Source organism: Gadus morhua, chromosome 10 (assembly GCF_902167405.1).
Source record: "Gadus morhua chromosome 10, gadMor3.0, whole genome shotgun sequence".
Classification (NCBI taxonomy): domain Eukaryota; kingdom Metazoa; phylum Chordata; class Actinopteri; order Gadiformes; family Gadidae; genus Gadus; species Gadus morhua.
This window is the reverse complement of record NC_044057.1, coordinates 26,075,122-26,088,247: the sequence shown is the minus strand read 5'-3', so window position 1 is coordinate 26,088,247 and position 13,126 is coordinate 26,075,122. Positions and strand designations below refer to the sequence as shown.

The 13,126-nt window shown below is 44.5% G+C and overlaps 1 protein-coding gene across 1 annotated transcript in view; it reads right to left on the bottom strand.

Moving 5' to 3' along the window:
• The window catches only part of tnmd (tenomodulin), a 34,700-nt gene extending 22,700 nt beyond the window's left edge, over positions 1-12,000 (bottom strand). The window contains exons 1-2 of the mRNA XM_030369116.1: positions 11,743-12,000; positions 9,031-9,165 (exon numbers count right to left, since the gene is read on the bottom strand). Coding sequence (XP_030224976.1) covers positions 9,031-9,165; positions 11,743-11,790 — 183 coding nt within the window. The 5' untranslated portion in view covers positions 11,791-12,000. The remainder of the gene's footprint in view (positions 1-9,030; positions 9,166-11,742) is intronic.
• Positions 12,001-13,126: the final 1,126 nt, after the last annotated feature.

The window sequence follows — 13,126 nt, the reverse complement described above, 5'->3', positions numbered from 1 at the left end:
GGGGAAGAAGAAGGAGATTTTCCTCATGAAGTTTCAGAGTGCAGGTTGAGTGGCTCCTCTTTCTCTCTCTGTATCTCTCCCTCCCTCTCTCTCTCTCTCTCTCTCTCTCCCTCCCTCCACCAGAGTGGGAGTGAGAGGGAGTGGGAGAGATGGAGGAGCCCCGCTTGGTCCTTGTCCTCCAGCTGTAGCTGGAGCCGTAGTGGGGCTGATATTCACAGTGAGATCATGTCTGTTCACATGGGCAGCCACATGAGAACGGCTAATGTCTCCCCAGGGCTGTTCTTTGGTTTGCAATGTTGTTCTATTAAGACTTTGCCGTTTTTTTTCTTTCTATCTCTCAGGAGAAAAAATAAAATGAAGAAAAAAGCACAAAATGAACATCTCTGTTAGGCACACGGAAAATTGCCACTACTGAAGCAAAAACCTCTAGAAAATTAAGGTTAGCTCAATTTCAACCGGAGTAATTAGTGTGCGTTCTCCCCCCCCACTTGGAGGGGGGAAACTTGGGAAGGAAACACCGTGTCCAAAGCAAAGTGTTGCGCTGAGGTAATGAAACGATACAGAACAGCCGTGACTAAGAGAGTGCGATACGGCGGTACGATGAATAATCACTTGTAAGGAGGATTTATAGAGATCCTGGGTCACCATGTGTGAACATACGCTCACTATTTCTGAAGCATTGTAGTAATATCTATATTATCTCTCTCGTTGCTTGGTCTGATATAATACTCACGTAGTATATGAGATGTTTGTTTTTATTTCAGATATCTTAAGTAGGCCTCGCATATATGACACACATGCAGTATATATCTGCAAGGGGATCGAGAGAGAGGGAGGGAGATAGAGATGGAGGGAAGTTCAAAGTCCTGCTGCAGTGCATATAAACAGAAGCTGTGGGGTGGCGGCTAAATGTATGCAGGCTACGGTGGTGCAGAGCCATTGGGTCGGGCCAGAGCGACTGGCAAGAGGAGAGAGGCTTTGGACTTTCAGATGTTAATTTTGAGCATCATAGAGATGCCATGGAGCTATTTCAAACGAGACACTTGCAACCGATGCACTAATTGAATAATGACGATGACATGCCAGCTCGCTCTCTATCGCCGCCCTGTGGTCGAACATACCAGGCAGGTGAAAGATGATTTGTGTCTGAAATGATTCATGCCAACATTAATAATTGTCACTTCCTTTACCCAACTTCATATTTTGTTGTCAAAGGCACTGCTGTTCAGAGCATATCTTAAAATCTGGTCCTGCCGCTTAAAATAAATGGGGAGCAATTTTTACCAAATATAGCAGCCAGATATTTAGCCTTGGCTTGGAGATGGCTACACATGCTGCTTGCATTTTAGAAAGAGGTTACAGAAGTTTACGAAAGGAACAAAAAATTCAATGAGGGCTTCTAAATATAAACATTTTTGAGGCATTCAATGTTGTGTGCTTTGTAATTACAACCAACTCTTTTCTGTGGTTCTGTTAATTGTGGAAGCGAGCCTAGTTAGGAGATGCTGGCAAACAAAAACGAAAAGCCAGCTAGCACTCGAACCCGAGCCTTCGGTGGAAGGATCTCTGCGGGATCCAGCCAAAGCACTTTGGTAGGTGGGTGAATGTTTCCTCTAATTGCTGAACATTAGCAAAAAAACATTAAGTGTTATCTTATCCTATACCGGTGTTAACGGCAGAAATAGTTTTCTTTGGTGCATACTTCAGTTGGTGCTCTTTCAACTTGGCAGTTGTTTTACAATGCCTTTGGAAGCCATACAGCATTACCGAGTCTGAATGTGTGGTGTGTAGCGTTTAATGGAGCTCGGACGGGGGGGGAGGGGGCTAGGGTTAGACTGCTTTGATAAGAAAGCTCATCCAAGCACTTACATTAAACATCCATTTGTTTAATGTTTTACAGCTGCGAGCGTTCTGCTCTAAATGAGTGACACTGAGAGCTTCTGACGATTCCACCACACTTCTTTGGTGTGTTAGAAAAATAAAAAAATCGCGGAACAAAAGATGAGCTTTTACCTTGATGTACAAAAAAAAAAGTCTCTCGATTCATGTTGAGATCAGATGAAGGCGTAATAGGTGTAGGTTCTGTGTAACTCCTTAGTCACGTTGTTATCTGGCCTCTATACTTTCTCGTGACATTCTAGCTTTTTGTTTTGGCTGAGTATGGTAAACTAATCATCTGTGAGGCTCCCACGTGTACAGCATGCCTCGAATAGCGGTCTAATTTACCAATCTAAACACCCTGATTCCCCCGGATTCTTATGTTTGAAATCGTGTGAGTACCTGGAACTGTTTTGAAGCTGACAAAAAAATGTTGCTTGCCTTTGTTGCAATGAATTTCCGTCTCACTTTGCAAATATTACTGTTAAAATAGAGTTAGAATGGTTTCACCATGTCAGGTTTTTTCTTATACGTTTTATAGGACTCAATTATTTGTAAACCGCAATCTAAAATATAAAAAATAACACGACCCAAGCAAAAGTCGAATGTGAAGAAAATTGTCACAAAAGTCTTCAAATACTTCAATGGTTAATGGATTTGACTTCGATAGGATCTGGCATGAGGACACTGACTTAAAAGACAAAACATTTCTGGGATATAGACTGTTCCCATCCACTTAAAACGGCCTGTTTGTTGTTGTTACATGTACCTTTTACTTTAATGTTTAAAAGTTGAAAACGTTTGTGCTTGTTATTCCGTGATTAGTATTCCTTCCCAGTGACCAAGTCTCCAATGTCAACACAGAAGGGCATGCTACTTAACACAAACCCATTTAACCGATGTTGCCACGTAAATACCAATGAAGGTATTAAATCTGACATTTTTACGTATGATAATTTCAAGGGTTAACACTGGATTTAAGTAGCCTTTGGCACTCGCGTCCGGGATTGAGTCTGGGAAATACACACACGCCTACATGAGGGATATCATTCCTTCAGAGACGTCTCCAAACCGGGAGCCAACATGCCTCTGTTTTAAAAGGTACACTTCGGATATCGGCTCGTTCCCTCTCCCGTTCCTCCACACACTAGCAGACGTTCTCATCCATTATCCGCTTATTACATGCAGTAAAACAAGTGTAATGACCCACTTTTTCTCTGCGCCCCCTGAGTAACTACCTGATGGCGTGCGTGTGATGTGAGACCCTCGCGACTCTCGCCCACGACGGGCAGCCGTTGCTCTTAATTTGAGGAGGTTCCCCTCCAACCAGCGAGGGTATATATATTTATACACATGACTAATCACACCTGACATTTAAAACAACTTGAACTCTCCGTGGCAATCAATCACCTCCGTGTCCGCCATTGTGCTCCAGAAAGGCGGATGTTTAAAAGGGACAGTATGTCAGTGTGTGTGTGTGTGTGTGTGTGTGTGTGTGTGTGTGTGTGTGTGGGGTGGGGTGAGGGGGGGGGCACATGGGGTCTAGGGGAAGTAGAGCTACACTATACATCTCATTGCAACGAATCGGTGGAGGTTGCTGACATTTTAAAGGAAACAATCGTTGTGAATAAGCCCTCTGCAGCGGACGTGGCCGCTTGGTGCGCTGCTCGTTTGAAAACCACCCCATGGCCGGGGAGGGAGTCAGGGCCACCTGGGAGTAGGTGACGCCGAGGGAGTGGCCGGGCTGGTCTGTAGAGGTGCCTTTATGATGATTTAGATGCGCAATATAATTGAGACGAAGGAGGATGGAGGACACTTTGACGTGTCTTGATTTAGCCGGCCTGGGAGGGCGTGTGGTGAACCACAGAGATGACTCAACGTATGTTTAAAGCTCTGTGCGTAATGTGCGGGGAGTCACTTAAAATAGGCTAAATGGATATTATGGCTCATTGTGTGACCACAGAACACTTGTAGCATGTTTCAGGAGGGAAGGAGGGGTTTGAGTGGTAGTATAAAATAGTGCAGGTCATAACTAGGTTTATGTTGATAGTTTTACTAATTAGGCCTACTTTTGAGCTTAAGCCCGCGGTGAATATCAGGTATGGTCTGAAAAAAACAATATTGGGTCTGGGTGGTTCACCCTGTCAGTGGATCACTACTGGCCAAGAAAGTGGAAAAACAACCTAATTGGGGACTTCTCAGTGACAGATACCCTTCACGGTCCCAGCACATTCAGCTGTGAATGTTAAGTACCACAGCCAATTCTCCTGCTGGGCCCATGTCATCCCAACTATTAAGGCAGGCCTGTTTCCATCCAACACAAGAGCATCTGGGGTATCCAGTCAGTCATCAGCTTTCATGGTCCGCCTCGGAGTGGAACACAAAATAAAGCGATTACGGAGAGACCAATGCACACACATTTTGTGGTCCTACTTGTGAGAGGTTGAGAAATTGGCTGTTGATTTGTATGCCTAGTTCTTCTTGGATTCTGCCATTAATTAATGATTTGGGCTGTATAACGCAGTATACTGAAGTGTTGGATAATGACTTGGAAGCTTGTCATTACCACGAGAAATGTACAGTTGTGTCGATGAGTTTGATGTTGTCATTAGAGCTGTTAATAACTCGATAAGAGAGGGTTTAAATGATTTCTTTGCTGAAATGAAAGAAAAGATATGAAAGGCAGTATTTTATCCTAATCATATTGGGCACATCACAGAAACATTTTAAACATACATATTGATGCACCGATGAATTAGCTGAACAAGCAAGACCAGTCTTTAGGTTTAAAGTCATAATTTAACAGTCAACAGTATGCTTACAGAAAACCCTTGACTGACTAATTGATAGTCAGCAATAAATACATTAAATCGTATGGTGTACACGTGTATATGTATATATGTGTGTATCTATGTATATAATGTGTATGCATTTATGAATGTGTACACTATACTAATGGATAAGTCAGCAATGGTTAGAAAAATAAAATAAAATAAACTAACACATATGTTTTTAGTTGAGATGCAGGACATTCTAAACCTCACTCCTCCTCAAAATAGGGTAGCCCTTTTTGGGGGGGAGCGAAGCCCCGCATTAGCACCGAACCTTTCAAAATATGCATGCAAAAAGATGATGTTTACAGTAGATGTTGCAAGTGTGCTTGGGGCGCATTTCAACAATGTGATGGTGAATGCTCCGCGAGTCGACTGCAAAAGTGACTCGGGAGGGAAAGTGAAGTGCAATCACATTCCAAATAGCACACAGCTTGGCTGTCGCTGTGTGGAAACGGGTGATGGGGGCTGGGGTGGGTGGTGAGAGAGGGTAGACCTGGGGGGGAACGGGGGGGCTTTCGTGTCTCACTTTACCAGATGCACTGTATTTGTAGCAGGCGGCAAAGGAGGCACGGATTGGAAAGGCAAAATGTCCCACCAGCGATTAAAATGTAAATGTACACGCTGCACTTTTCCCCCATTGCTACTGAAAAAGCAGAGTGTAAAACGAAGTATGTCACGGTGAATGGCTCCAACAGGTCGCTCCGGTGCGGATTTTCCAAAATACAGCTCCCAACCCCCCCCCCACCCTCAACCCCCCCCCCCCCCCCCCCCCCCCCCCCCCCCCCCCCCCCCCCCCCACCCTCAACCCCCCCCACACCCTCCAGAAGAAGACAATGTGACAAAACTTTGAGAAAGCTTTTGTAGACTTCAACTCCGCTTGCCACTAAATTTAACCGTCCCCTTTTCCCATAATCCTCTACGTTTATCCTCTTGCCTGAATAAAAACCATGATGTAGAATCTCGGCGTGGTTTAATTAAACATCCTCACAGAAGAAGAAGAGCAGCTCCAGTGGAAGGACGTCGGAGAACGAGCGTCACGATGTGTTCGATTACAAGCTGGTACGAGCTCGGTGAAGGGACATCTGTCTCGGTGATAACTCGCCATCAAAGTTAGAATCCACCATATTGTACGCTGACAAGGAAGTACAAAGGAGAGGGATGCAAAATCTGCATGACTGGAAGACAGATGATATCACAATCACAGTCTCTCAGTCCGCTGTCCCGTGGTGACGGCAGAACAATGAAGACACTGCTAAGACTTGATTTATTATAAGCTATAAACAGACAGCAGCGACGGCCTTGGGAATGACCTCCACCCATGACCGCTGGAGGCTGAGAAGGGGCCAGGATCGTTCATTAAAGGGGCAGTGTGTAGGAGTTAGTGCCATCTAGTGGTGAGGGGGCAGATTGCCACCAGCTGAATATCCCCCCCCCCCCCCCCCCCCCCCCTCAGCTCCTCCATTCCACCATGAAGCTGTGGGGCCAAAGGCCAAATTGATATCATCGTTTCCCTATGATTATACAAAGGGCTCATTCTGAGGTAGCGAAAATGCAACCGTTCTTATTTTCATGGGAACATACACTAATTAAAACGACTCATAAATATTATATCCCATTTCTCCCCACTTCGTTCTGCTATTTGCCGCTATATTCTATATGCCACCCCTCTAAGGAACAACAGTACTGACACAGAGCTCTTCAAATGCTGCTGAGCGTCAGAACGGCGTCCACCATGGGAACGGAGACGGGAAGAAAGCTAGAGAGAGAATGAACCATTAAGGTGAACAAAGACATCTCTGCTTGAATATTCAGGAGATTCCTTCATGGAAGTCACTTGGGTATTTCTCCGTCTACCCTGGCTCGCTGTCAAACTCTAACCCTTTTTCAATGTTTATTTCAAAAAGTAGAAGCCAGTGTACAGCGTCAACAATTTGTTGTGTTTACCCGCATCAGTTAACTTTATTCTGCTTAATGAAACAAAGGCACTAGCAAGAGCAAATAGGCCTTGTGTTACTTGAATATTTTCTCTCTTAAAACTCTGTATATAAATCAAAATTAGAGTGTTAATTTAACATATATTTGTTACCACTTACACTTGAGTCATTTGGCCAGGCGCAGTATTAACGGTGTTGCAGATATCCACTGTTTCTGACCTGTGAATTAATTGAGGACGCCAGGCTAATCCCCTGGTGAGTTATTGTGGTTCAGAACAATAATGAGCACATAGCAAATAGTGGGACCGTTCTTTCAGCCGAAGACATCAGATTATTCAATCACACAGCAAGGCGTGCCTGACTATATCAAACACACGGGCTGGAGAAAGAACGGCAAACTCTCTTCATGAGGATCGTGTAGCTACACATGTTTGGAGTAATTAAAATGGGTCCCCAAGTGGCTCCCCTGATAGGCAGAAAGACAATGCACAGAGCAGGCTACCTCTCCATGGCGGTTTACACTGTAGAGGAAGTAGAAGGGATTTGTGAAGCTGTTTAAACAAGCTTTATGTTTCCCTCTAACGCCTACATGGTATGGACTCTGAGAACAGAAGGGTCAGTTTTATTCATTTCAGTAGCATGGAGAATTGAGAGACAAAGGACGCATTTTGAGAGGGAGATTTTGTTTCACAGAATGTCAAAACGAAGGAAGACAATGGTTGACTCCACGTTATGTTTTGAGTAGGAGGATGTACGGCATATGTTTGAGGCCTGAAGGTAAATTGCAAATATCTATGTCTGGCCATTTCTCTCAGCCAATCCATCCATCCATCAACCTATCTATCCATCCATCAATCCATCTATATAAATCCAGATATCTGCTCCCCATCCACCTGTCATCTATCTATCCAACCTTCCGTCTACATCCATCCACCCAAATGTATATCCAGCCGTCCCCCATCCATCCGTCTGCAATCAAACCCTTCATCTGTCAATCTATCCCTCCCTCCGCCATTTTAACCCTCCATCTCTCCATCCATGCCTCCGCTCTTCCATCCTAGAACGGTGTCCCCAGCCCAACCTATCAAAGATCTGCAGCCGGGGTGTCCTATCAGAGAGCCGGCACTCTCTCCCCTTTGAAGTGGCTCAATCTCCACTCACTGATGGAGGGCAATGACTGCGCCTCCTTCTCAAGACCCCATTAATGCAGAGCGCAGGGTCCACAGGTTTGATGTGCATTGCCTCAGCAACCTCTGCCATCACCGCATTTTACACCACGTGAGAATGATCACAGCTTGTTAAAGTGGAAATAACGACTGCTCCACCTCGGGCAGGAAATATTTAACAAGGACAAAGGAGATTGCTCTGAGGTGATTTATATCTGTGTTGAAAGGAGAGGACATGGCATGGTGTCGGTACAGGAAGTAGCGGTGAACCGTGGCTAACCTAAACGTAGCATAGACTCAACAAGTTTAATTATTGACGCTATAACGTGTGGGATGCTGTGCATGCTGTCCGTTGAGGACTCGTTGCATTTGGCTTGACCGCTGGCGATATCCTTCCAACGAGGGGAATTATTGCTCGGGTTACGAAGGTGTTTTTGCCTCTTAAAGCCGTTACTGGCCTGTTGATATACGGTGCAGACGTGTCTTAATTTTATCATGAGGCTACAAGATGTCTCTGCATTGCTTCACTCACCCATTTCGCTCAGTGCAGACATCATATATTTGCCAGAATGTTTCTCTCATTTGCAGCAGTAAATTGTAGACGAGAAATTATCGATGTATTGTTGCTGGAGGCTTGAGTAGATTGGCTTTTTTTGGCATCCTGGGAAAATCAAGGCTGAGCAGATGAGTGAAAATGTTCTGTATCAAACTGATTGAATTGGATTTTACCAGATGAATTGCCAGGACAAGTGTTAACCGCAATTATTTTGCCAATGTCTGACTGGTCCCAGTCCCAGAAATGTGGTCAATGGCAATTAAACCCAATAGTGGGCTTTAAGAATCCGGCATCACAAAAGTGTTTGCTATGTCAATAAACACTAAATCACTGGGTAAGGGAGGGGGACTGAAATGTCCAACTATTTAAGCCCAGTGATTTGTTTTGGATAAAAAATTACAGAGACGTGTCCACAAAAAACAACCTATTTTGGGCCGGGTTTTTTTCCCCCCATTTTTGGAATGATTCCTTTTGTTAGTTTTTCCTCTTCTTCCATCCAGCCTTGCAAAACAAATAAGCATGAGAAAGGACTCTGGGCCGATAACCCCCGAGGTCTGCCCACCGGAACAGACAGAGACACATCCCCACCATAAATATCAAGACAACACGTATCTACACATACAGGGACGATGCAGAAACAGTGGGGGACTAAACCGTCTTACCTTGGCTTGGTTGGGACCCCAGAAGTACCTCAGGCTAAAGACCCCGGCAGCCAAAGCCAGGACCACTAGCCCGAGGATCAGAGCCAGGCGCCGGTACGTTCGGAACCGCGCCGTCTTCTCTTTCCCCGTTTCGATCTGCGGCAGGAATGTAAAATGACCCACAAGGTATACACAACGTATAGTGTCACAAACGTAGGTCTGATGCGGCTGTGGGTTCCCAGCATGCGGTCTCCTCACCCGATGCCACCCCGGTATGACAGGCATAAAGCTGTCCCTTCAGATTCAGGTCTTCCTTTAGAGCTCGTGAACACCATATCAATAATAACCGGCGTCACCGCGTGGTCCTATCTGGTCTTTTCCAGATGTGCGACCAATTCTGATGAACGCTACAACCAAACAGACATGCACGTAATCCAACTTTGACTTTGAGGACACGTGACGCATCGGGGAATAGAGCGATCTCCCATCAGAGCGGTGATGATAAACATATAATGGATGCCACGCTACGGAGAGCCAAACGGTGGGGAGAGGAGAGTTCTTCTGTGCCCATAAAAAGGTCACATTCGCAGTATTCAACTTTTTCCGCCAATTAAATCTCGCCCTCTGTTGTAGTCGATTCCCCGAGCTGCAGGCAACAAATTAACAAAGAAAGGCTTTGGTTCACCATCGCTTCCAACAGCAAGAAGTGAAAGATGTTATATTCACGCTAGAGCACTTTTGAAGGTCTCAGCAAAGAGCGGCCAAAGAAAATATAAAAATTGTTTTCCTAGCTCAATTATTTATGCTGCTAGTATTTCATATCTGCACTATGAAGCTATACTAATAATAACAATGATGCATGTGGATTCTTCATTGAACAGACAAACACAATAAATGGCTCTATTGACCTACAATCAAATATGGTGGTGTTTAAAGAATTCGAAGACGAGAAGGTTTTTTGTTTTGTGGAATACCATAAACTCAAGAATGTAGGTTGCCATAGTGCCATAGTTACAAATGTCACACTTAAATTCAATCAAGGGACGTGTGTTAAAATTATCCCCGTGAACGCAACGCAAGACAGTGGCCACAGACTAGGGAGCGGATCAAAGCCCAGAGCAGTCCTCACATTTTATAGGAAACAGAAGGCAGTAATCAGAGAGCCCGAAATTCCTCGCAGAGGGAATTTCTCCAAGTATGAAAAAAAAGGGAAAACCGGTGGCGGAATTCTACTCCTCTGCTCAGGCAGGTTGTAGGCGCAGTGGAAACTTAAAGACGAACCTGAGCCTCCACTGAACCTCGCTCCGCCATAAACTACAAGAACTAGGGCGGGGGTGGGGAGGGGGGGTGGGGAGGGGGAGACAGGCACCGAGCCGACAGACATTGAGTCGAGTCGAGAGGGATGGATTGAAGGAAAGATGAAATGACAGAGCAGAGAAATTCAGTCAGGGACGGAGACGTAGACAGAGGGGGGCTGGGTTTGAGACCCTAACACCAGGTTTAGGATCACATTCATGTGGGGGTGGGATTGGGGGGGAGGGGGGGTTTGGCAGCCAGATGCTTCCTTTTGAAGAGCGTTGGCGTCTTTTTTTTCATCCTGGGATGCAAAGCTCATGGGACATCCTGCTGATATAACACTGAGGAGACACACTTCTCCATTTCAGGGCTGGGACTATAGCATACCTCAACGATAGGACCTGCACCATACTAAACCTCAATCGATTCTGACAGAAATATTCTGAAATATAAAGCTTCATCACTATCTTCACCTAGTATGTTATCAGCATGCATAATTCCAAATGATGACGCAATTAGCCCCCTGAAAATAATGGGAACTTAGTTGATTACAGGGAGTCTCATCATATTGTCAACATCCAAGCCTCCATGAAATACTGTATTCAAAGGACAAGGGACCCCGACCCCACATTCAAGTTATTGCAGGGAAAGCAATTTAATAGGGCATTCTGAAAGCTTTCAGGTGCCCTGCGCCTCTGTATTGAACTACTTTACTGCTTCTGAAGAGCAACAGGGAAAATGCCATTGGTATTGACTTTTTTGTGTCGGTATGTGAGTTCTAAGTCTGTGCAACCTGTCTAAATGTGTTGTTTGGAGTGGTATGGTCTAACTACTTATGCTGTGGTCAGGGTCAGGTCTCTGGGGTAAAGGAGAGCCTTGACCTCCAAATATATATATAAATATTTATGTATATAGGTTTATAAAAAATTAAGACAAAGTCACTCAAAATTGGAATTAAGTCGGCTGAATATATTCCACGGCAATAAGAGCTATAAGATAAGAGTGTGCAGAGAGAAGAAAGAAGAGGCTAGAGAAGGAAGAGGGAATGAAGTGACATCAAGGGGAGCAGGAGGAGGTGGAGGACGAGGAGGAGCAGGAGGTGAAGGACCAGATGGAAAACTCTGAAAGTCCCGTACAATGCACCCATTATGCAGCCACACTATTCTTCAAAAGAGTCTTCAAAGGAAACTTATAAATGTGCTCTTCAGTCATTTCCAGCTATGATTTCAACGCAACACAATATTCTGCCGAAGTCCATATTATTTTTTGTTTTTGTTTCCCTTTTAAATTCCCCAATAATTAAAATAAACAGTGTCAAATAATCAACCACAATAAAACCACAAACACACCTCATCAACAGATGTTGAAATACTCCACCAAAACAATCATAAAACCATAAGAAACACATCCTTCAAATGGCCAACTAATCATACTCACATCTTTCCATATAACCTGCTGGCTGTTGGACTGGATTCTTGCTTCCATTATGCGAGCCCACGGGAGGATTCCTTCCACTCTTCCTAGCTTGGAAAATTGCAACTGCAGTGAAGGCTGAGCAGTGCAGTGCTCCCCTCCATAGGTAATTTGGGGGTGTTCTAAAGGGGAGGGAAGTTTTTCAGTTGAAATAGAATTACTGAAACATTTGCGATAGCCATTATAAGCTGCGGCAGATGCCTGCCTCCTGCACTGTGTTCATATCTGGCTCTGTAAAAAAAAAAAAGTGGAAAATTGTAGATGGATTCACACGGAAGGCAGACTGTGTTGAATAAATGATATACCGTACTTTCGAGAAAATAACAGCTTCCACCTCTGTAACCTTTGATTTGTGTGTGAATGTGTGGTGTTTTCTAAGTAGGAGTTTTGAATGACACCTTCATGTTACTGTTTTAGTAGAGTTATATTTAGGCTTATTGAGAAGATATCCTTCATTACAAATGTCGTTGGTTTTTGCTATGTCTTTTGTCAACACAATATTATATTATAAACTAAATGACTCTGTACATTAATCATTTACAATCTGAAAGTTTGACTCATACTATCACCAAGTGCCAACCTGAGACATTGCCTTAAAGAAGTCTACAATTATCTATCTTTCTTTCGTTTTACTTTCTCTTTTTACTTTCTTTCCTTCCTTCCTTCCTTCCTTCCTTCCTTCCTTCCTTCCTTCCTTCCTTCCTTCCTTTGCTTCCTTCGTCATTAATTCAAAATAATAATCGTATCATGGGTACGCATTTATATTGGACAAACAAAACAGGCAAAATCACAATCTGCGTGCAACCTGCGCAGTGATTCTGAGCCCAGCCAAACCGCAGCCTTGAAGGCATGACCTCCAACACGCCACACAAGGGGCGACGCAAAGCCAAGAGGGTCGGCCTCTCCTCCATTATAGCGGAGGACATTTTCGGTCAAGCCGCTGGCAACCTTTAGCGTCGCAGGCAACCGATTGAGCGCATATTGGGCCTGTCAGATCTGATAGCTGGGGAACTTAGTCAGCTCTTCCCCATTGATATAAATCTTTACAATTACTGTGACGTTTGGCTTGGATAAATCAAGCAGCTGGTCTTTCAGGAATAGTGTTGTGTCAGCACCGCGGCCGAGCATGGACCCCTCATTCCAGAGGCAGCATTCAGACCCAGACTGGGGCTTTGACACCCACAGAAAAGAATAAATAGCAATTTAGTCTGGAGAGCATGCCAGATAGTTGTCGATTGCAGCGGAGGGGGAGCTGGAAGGAGTTGAGGCAAACCAGGAAAAGACCTGTAAATAAACATGGACTCCCTCCACTTCAAGCTCCAGCCCAAGTACATTCCCACCATTTATT